Here is an 8,331-nt window from a genome sequence, read left to right on the forward strand (position 1 = left end):
CACTGCACTCCAGCCTGGGCGACAGAGCGAGACTCCGTCTCAAAAAAAAAAAAAAAAAAAAAAAAGTAAATACCAATACTCTCACTTAATGAGTGAATAAATTGAGGCTCAATGAGATTAAATAAAGTGTCGAAGATCTTCTTTACACTTTAAGTGGTTAAATAAAAAAAAATGCTTGTTTACTTAACCAAAGTCTAAGATTGAAGTGATGATAATCGATTAATAGAAACGCTGGGAAACAGTTTTACCTGGTAGAACGAACATTTCTTTTTCATTCCCTAAATTTAGTTACCTTAATGTGTTTATAAATCTTTTAGATGGCGTTATGGGAGAGAAAAACAGAGTATATGCTTATATAGGGAGAGAAAAAAAAATGAGAAAGAACTATTTTCCCACCCTTGGATTAAAGTTCCTAGGAAACAACTCAAAGTGGATGGAACTTTCCTTCACCATGGCTAATCTCAGATGTTAGTTCAGATATCCTGTTACTTTGTATAATTCAGGAATTTTGGCAATTAGGCTACCAGGTTGACTTTTCACACAAAGTGAGAAATCAAAAGAGGCTTTAAAAAAATCTGTGCTCTTAGCAAAAATTGTCACATTTGAGAAGCAATAAAATAGTTTGCCATTAAAAAGATGTATATCATCATATACAAAAATCACATTAAAATGGATTGAAAGCTTAAATCTATGGGCCGAAACTGTAAAACTACTGGAAGGAAAGCATTGAGGAAATACTTCAGGACATTGGTCTGGGCAAGGATTTCTTAAGATCTCGAAAGCACAGACAATCAAAGCAAAAATGGACACACTGAATCACACAGCACTGACAGCTTCTGTGCAGCAAAGGAAACAGCAAACGGAGTGAAAAGAAAACTCACAGAGAAAGAGAAAATGCTCGCAAACCACCCGCCAGACAAGCGATTAATAACTGAAATCATACAGCTCAACAGAAAACAACCAAAGAAAACAAAATAATCCCAGTTAAAAAATGGGTCAAAGATCTGAATAGACTTTTCTCAAAAGAAGACATAGAAATGGTCAACAGGTATATGAAAAAAAAATACTCAACATCAGTAATCATCAGAAAAGTGTGAATTAAAGTACAATGAGATATCATCTCATCCCAGTTACAATGGCTTTCATCCAGAAAACAGGCAATAGCAAATGCTGGCAAGGTTATGGAGAAAAGCAAACCTCTGTACACTGTTGGTGGGAATGTAAATTAGTGCAGACACAATGGAGGACACTGTGGAGGTTCTTCAAAAAGCTGAAAATGGAGCTACATAGGATCTAGCAATCCCACTTCTGGGTATATACCCAAAAGAAAGGAAATCAGTATATTGATACATCTGCACTCCCATTTTTACTGTTTGTTGCAGCACTATTCATAATGGCCAAAATATGTAATCAACCTAAGCGCTCACCAATGGATGAATGGATAAAGAAAATGTGGTACGTATACACAATGGAATATTCTTCAGCCATAAAAAAAGAACATAATCCTGTCATTTACAAAGAGATAGATGAAAATGGAGAATATAATGTTAAGTAAAATAAGCCAGGCTCATTAAGATAAATATTACCTGTTCTCACTAATATGTGGGACCCCCAAATAATTGAACTAATGGAGATATAGAGTAGAATGATGGTTATCCAAGTCTGGGAAGGGTAGTGGGGGTGGAGAAATAAAGAGGAAGGGTTAAATGGGTACAAAAATACAATTATATAGCATAAGATCTAGTGTTAGGAAGCACAGTGGAGTGAATATAGCTAACAAAAAATTGATTGCCTATTTCAAAATAACTAATATTCTTAGCACAAAGAAATCTAAATGCTTAAAGTGAGAGATACCTCAATTATTCTGATTTTATTAGTGTACATTGAATGTTTGTATCAAAATACCACATGTACCTCACAAACATGTGCAATTATTATATATCCCTAATAGTTAAAAGTAAGTTGTTTTCAAAAGTTGGGCATTAGCTACCTGGGGTTAGTGCAGACCCCACAGGTTAAGAACTCAGTTCTGTCTTGGTGCAGTCGTTCACGCCTGTAATCCCAGCACTTTGGGAGGCCAAGATGGGTGGATCCACGAGGTCAGGAGATCAAGACCATCCCGGCTAACAAGGTGAAACCCCATCTCTACTATTAAAAAAAAAAAAAAAATTAGCTGGGCATGGTGGTGAGCGCCTGTAGTACCAGCTACTCAGGAGACTGAGGCAGGAGAATGGCGTGAACTTGGTACACGGAGGTTGTAGTGAGCCAAGATCGTGCCACTACACTCCAGCATGGGCGACAGAGTGAGACTCTGTCTCAACAAAAGAAAAAAAAAAACTCCATTCCCCAAATAAAAAATAACACTTTTAAACTTGGGTTTTGGTGCATACCCTAAAGCACTGGGTTCTTAAAGTGTGGTCCCTGTGCAAGCAGCAACAGCATCACTTGGGAATATTTAGAAATGCAAATTCTCAGACCCACCTCTAGAATTGGAAACTCTGGGGATGGGACCCAGCAAGCTGTACTTTAATAAACCTTCCAGGTGATTCTGATGTAAGTTGAAATTTGAGAACTACGTCCCTGGAGTTTATAGACAAAGAACAAATGAAAGGAATGAAAGAGCGAACAGCCTACAGATTCTATTGTGTGAGTTCATTGTTCCAAGAAAGAAAGTGAAACAATGATATAAAACATAGAGAAAGATCATTAAAATATATATATAGTTAGGAGGCCAGGTGCAGTGGCTCATGCCTGTAATCCCAGCACTTTGGGAGGCCTAAGCAGGCAGATCCCTGGAGGTCAGGAGTTTGAGAACAGCCTGGCCAACGTATTTGTATTTCCACTAAAAATACAAAAATTAGCTTGGCATGGTGGCATGTCTATAGTCCTAGCTACTCACAGTCTGAGGCAGGAGAATTGCTTGAACCTGGGAGACAGAGGTTGCAGTGAGCTGAGATTGTGCCACTGCACACCAGAGTGAGACTCTGTCTGAAAAAAAAAAAAAAAAAGGAAATGAATTATAAATACAACCAGGGCTCCAAAGGTAGGCACTTGTCTTCTTAGCAACCCATTGCAGAGGAACTCAGAGGCAAGGCTCACAAAAAAAATGATAATAATAAAATAAATCAGAAATCAAAACTCAGAGAAATTCAAAGGATACACTGTGCCCACGTTTTCCATCCTAATACAGGATAACCAAGTACAGAAATCTCTGGTACTTCAGAGAATTCTGACAATGGTGAGTGTAAGCATACACCTCTGTCATCTGCTGATGTGCACTGTGATGTATCTGGATTATGTTCCTCAGACCCTTCCTCTAGACCCAGGATGAATTTGTAAGATGCTTGAGAAGCAAGGCAAACATTATGTGGGTGCCATTGCCTTCTGCTGGCCCTTGGCTACTAGGCCCAGTCCGGCATACACCTGAGCCTCATTTTCCATCACTTTGTAAAAATGTTCACATGTTTCTATGTCCTTCGGTTGGCACCCATCAGGAAGTGGAGCTCTTTGCAATAAATACTGACTAGCTGGGGAATCTGAGAAGAATGTAGTTTTGGAGCTGGAGTTCACAGGATGTCAAGGCAGAAGTGACAGAAGACTCAAGAGCAAGCTAGAGTTCTTGAGTCTAATCTCAACTTTTTACTTTTCAGATGAGGAAATGTAACAATGAAGAAATTAAATGACAGAAACAAGATCGTACAGTAACAGAATACAGTTCATATTTCAGGCCTTAATTAACTCAGTTAATATTGATTAAGCATCTGTTAAGTGCTAGACACTAGGTGAACAATGATCAAGAAAATAGTCTTTGCTCTTCAAATTCTTGCCACATGTTGGACAGGTTAGATAAGAAAAGAAGCAATTGTATGTAATTTGATTATTTTTAAGATATAAAAAAAAAAGCCTATGGTGCCATGTAAGTTTGTGAGTAGGTCACCAAAGTCAACCTTGGAGGGTGTTAGCTATTGTGGACCAGTGACGATTCAGTGCTTTTTTTCATCCTTTCTCTTTTTGGATGTGAGTTATTTTGCCATTACCCTATGCTTACCTCACCTTTGTATATTGGGTGTGTAGGGGACAGATAACTAAAGAAAACTTTTTGTATGTCTTCAGATTCAGTCAAACTGCGTTTGTGGAACTGCATTGTGGAATTCCACCTGATGAGCCCCATCTGTATGAGGGGCTGATTCAGCAGAGAGATTGTGGACTTCAAGCCAGTGCCATAATGTGATGAAATTTTGAGGCTGTTGGAAAGAGGGTGAGTATATTTTGCACATGGGGAGAATGTGATAACAGCGGCCAGTGGAAGGGCAGGCTATGGTTATTAATTTGCAAAATGGTAACAACCAAGTCCTTCTCCATTGGTATGTGCATGCAGATCACTACCTGAAGAAATGGGATCTAATTCCTGCCAGATCCCAGGGTCCGGGTCCAGCCCATGCTGAAGTCTGAGAGGAGTGGGAGTGGGTGGATGATCAGAAAGAACACTTGGGGGCAGAGCCGGGGGGCAGGTGGCATAGGCAGGTGAAAGATAGTTTTATTCAGCAGCAGCTCTCATTAACAGCTTTTTACACTAGCTCTCTTATGAGCAACTTCTCTTACACTGTCCACCTTTATCTTGGCTATTTGCTCTGGCTCTGAGGCTGCTGCCCACGTGCCTGAAGTTGCATGGCTGGTTCTCCCCTGCCTTCAGGGTCAGCAGCTTAACTCTTTCTGTGGGCACAAGGAAGCCGAGCTGTATCCCGGGTCCCTCTTCTTTGGTTCTCTTCTACTCTCTCTCTGGATACCAGCACCTACTGAAGAGCCACGTTGAGCCGAGCTGAGCCCCAAGAACCATGTCTCTTGTGCACAGTGTCAAGAGGGCAATTATACCTTTTACAGATCATGGTGGCTCAGAGCCAAGTATGAACTTACACAAACAGGTTATATAACAAATGAAGGTGTGCATCTGCGTGTCAAACTCACTGAGTCATGCAGGCCTGAATATCCGCCTCAGCCTCTTCCTTGACCAAAGCACATCCATGTAGCTTATAATTTCCCTTCCATTAAATCTAGATTACCCTGAGTCACCTGCTTGGGTAATAAAATACAGCAGAAGTAACATTCAGGGACTTCCAAAGTTAGTTTATAAGAAACATTATTGCTTCCATTCGGACCTCTGGGAACACTCCTATTTGAGAAGCTCCCTCTTGGAACCCAGTCATAATGCTTCAAGAACCTAAGCCACACAAAGTGGCCATAGTTGACAGTTCTAGCTGACCCTCCTGCCTACAGCCAGCAGCTGCCAGCCATCTTGGAAATCCAGCCTAGGTGAGTCTTCAGATGACTGCAGCCCCAGCCAGCACCTAACTGCAGTAGCATAAGAGACCCCAAAAGAAAACTGCCCAGCTGTGCCCACTCATCCTGCAGAGGCAGGAAAGACAATAATAACACATTTTAAGCCTTCAAGTTTAGGGATGGTTTGTTACGCAGCAACGGGTACCTGAAACACCATCTTATAGGTAAGAAAGCAGAAGACTAAAGACATTAAATAAACTGCCAAAAGTCACAGAGTAAGTCATAGAACCCAAATTTGAAGATTTTAAGTCATATTTTATTTCATTGCAGAGTATTCTCTTACTGACTATATTTTATCTCTTTCCACTGTCAACATTTCTGGCAGTTGCCATGTGACCTTGATCAAGCCTGATTCTTCATATGTGAAATGAGGCTAATAAGTATACTTAGCCTTAATTTTTTGTGCATAAATGCATGAGGTTAAATAACTTGCCATGTTTTATACAACCAGCAAATGGTAGAGCCAGAATTTTAACATAAGATATACTAATTCTTTAAGTTAACCGTTATACAGTATTGCCCCCAATAGCTATAGAATAAATCCTCAGTGCACCATCACTCTTTCAACTGTATTTTCATAAACTTCAGCAACTCAGTGTAGTGAAATTTAGAGGAAATAGAAATTCCTCTAGTTGTGGTTTGGAAGTGGTTAAACCATCCATGAAGAGAAGACCAAGATAAGGGATCTCTTTAGTCTCTCTCTGTTTCAATAACAGTTGTTGAAATATAATATAGATGCGGTAAGATTAACTCCTTCTAAGTATACAATTCAACTTTTTATTTCACAGAATTGTGAAACCATTACCACTATTTAATTACAGAACTTTCATCCTTCTCCAAAGAAACCTTGAACCAATTAGTTACCAACTCCCATTCTCCTCTATCCCCTTAGTCTCTTTTTTCAAATAAAAAAAAATTACGATCTGAATAACCGGCGCGTGCAGTCTCCGGGCCCAATTTCTACGCGCACCGGAAGACGGCGGTCCTCTTTCCCTGCCTAACGCAGCCATGGCTCGTGGTCCCAAGAAGCATCTGAAGCGGGTAGCAGCTCCAAAGCATTGGATGCTGGATAAATTGACTGGTGTGTTTGCTCCTCGTCCATCCACGGGTCCCCACAAGTTGAGAGAGTGTCTCCCCCTCATCATTTTCCTAAGGAACAGACTTAAGTATGCCCTGACAGGAGATGAAGTAAAGAAGATTTGCATGCAGCGGTTCATTAAGATAGATGGCAAGGTCCGGACTGATATAACCTACCCTGCTGGATTCATGGATGTCATCAGCATTGACAAGACGGGAGAGAATTTCCGTCTGATCTATGACACCAAGGGTCGCTTTGCTGTACATCGTATTACACCTGAGGAGGCCAAGTACAAGTTATGCAAAGTGAGAAAGATCTTTGTGGGCACAAAAGGAATCCCTCATCTGGTGACTCATGATGCCCGCACCATCCGCTACCCCGATCCCCTCATCAAGGTGAATGATACCATTCAGATTGATTTGGAGACTGGCAAGATTACTGATTTCATCAAGTTCGACACTGGTAACCTGTGTATGGTGACTGGAGGTGCTAACCTGGTCACCAACAGAGAGAGGCATCCTGGATCTTTTGACGTGGTTCACGTGAAAGATGCCAATGGCAACAGCTTTGCCACTCGACTTTCCAACATTTTTGTTATTGGCAAGGGCAACAAACCATGGATTTCTCTTCCCCGAGGAAAGGGTATCCGCCTCACCATTGCTGAAGAGATAGACAAAAGACTGGCGGCCAAACAGAGCAGTGGGTGAAATGGGCCCCTGGGTGCCATGTCAGACCTTTGTACGTAATTAAAAATATTGTGGCAGGAAAAAAAAAAAAATTACATTTTCTCTTCTCTTTAAAAATATTAATAGATATTTAAGAGCTATTAAAATGTAAGTGTCTTGAATACATGGATTGAATGTCATTTAATTATAACTGTGTTTGCTGTAGCTAGCACATAGCAATGGCATTCAAAACACATGTGCTGCATGCAAATATGTGTCCTGTGCCTGACTGATCTTTCTTACTATGGCTAAAAATAAAGTAATAAAACAGAATAATAATATAAGTAGCATAATAATAGAATTATTTATAATTCAGAATGAAAGTATCGTTGAAACTCTCTAATTGGAAAAGAGGTTTTTCTAGTTAAGTACATACAAAGGACCAGTTGCACCATTACTGTACATCCCCTTCCATGCAATATGCATTAATAGCTACTGTAGAGATATAAATTTTTGATCCTTCATGAATGACGTTATGTTGAGGTGTTGGAGTTGGGAACTACAAAGGAGACATATTTCCCTGTACTATGGCTAGCACAGACATTATCGTGAACTACATTGTGTCACGCCTAATTCATATGTTGAATCCCTACCCCCCAATGTGACTGCTTTTGTAGATATGACCTTTAAAGAGATAATTAAGGTTAAGTGTGGTTATAAAGGTAGGGTCCTAATTCAATTTAGCTGTTGTCCCTATAAGACGAAGAGACACGAGAGATGTGAGTACATAGAATAAAAGCCATGAGAGGTCATGGGCCAGCAGACAGTGACATGCAAGCCAAGAAGAGAAACTTCAAAGAAAAAAGAAAGAAAGAAAGAAATTCAACAGGTAAATTACATACCTGCCAACAACTTGATTTTGGAATTTTTTCACTGTGCGGAAAAGTATGTTATTTAGGCCACAAAGTCTGTCGTATTCAGTTATGGCAGCCTGAGCAAACTAATACAGGCAACCTGAGGGCACATCAGAGGAGTATAGCATTGTTGCTGTCTTCAGAAACATTCTAGAGAGCCACATTTCCGAAACTATGTGAGCCATTATGGCTTCCCAATATGGCTAGAAATATTCAGGATGCAACCTCATTCCTTAGCCTTCAGATAAAATTTGAGTTAATCCTTCTGTTTCTCACTGGAAAGATCATAGGTTTTCATCTCTGAGGTGCTGTTACTTTACATGAGTTAAGAATATTG

The 8,331-nt window shown here is 40.1% G+C and overlaps 1 protein-coding gene across 1 annotated transcript; it reads left to right on the forward strand.

Moving 5' to 3' along the window:
- The first annotated feature begins 1,000 nt into the window (after nucleotides 1-1,000).
- Nucleotides 1,001-7,187, forward strand: LOC105515193 (40S ribosomal protein S4, X isoform-like). Its single transcript, XM_011946947.1, has 2 exons — nucleotides 1,001-1,004; nucleotides 6,340-7,187. The coding sequence occupies exon 2, from the start codon at nucleotides 6,346-6,348 to the stop codon at nucleotides 7,120-7,122; it is 777 nt and encodes a 258-aa protein (XP_011802337.1). The 5' UTR covers nucleotides 1,001-1,004; nucleotides 6,340-6,345; the 3' UTR covers nucleotides 7,123-7,187.
- Nucleotides 7,188-8,331: the final 1,144 nt, after the last annotated feature.

This window comes from Colobus angolensis, unplaced genomic scaffold, assembly GCF_000951035.1.
Source record: "Colobus angolensis palliatus isolate OR3802 unplaced genomic scaffold, Cang.pa_1.0 Scaffold256, whole genome shotgun sequence".
Classification (NCBI taxonomy): domain Eukaryota; kingdom Metazoa; phylum Chordata; class Mammalia; order Primates; family Cercopithecidae; genus Colobus; species Colobus angolensis.

Excerpts from the sequence above, each read along its gene's own strand:
- LOC105515193 (XM_011946947.1), top strand. The coding sequence starts at position 6,346 with ATGGCTCGTGGTCCCAAGAAGCATCTGAAGCGGGTAGCAGCTCCAAAG.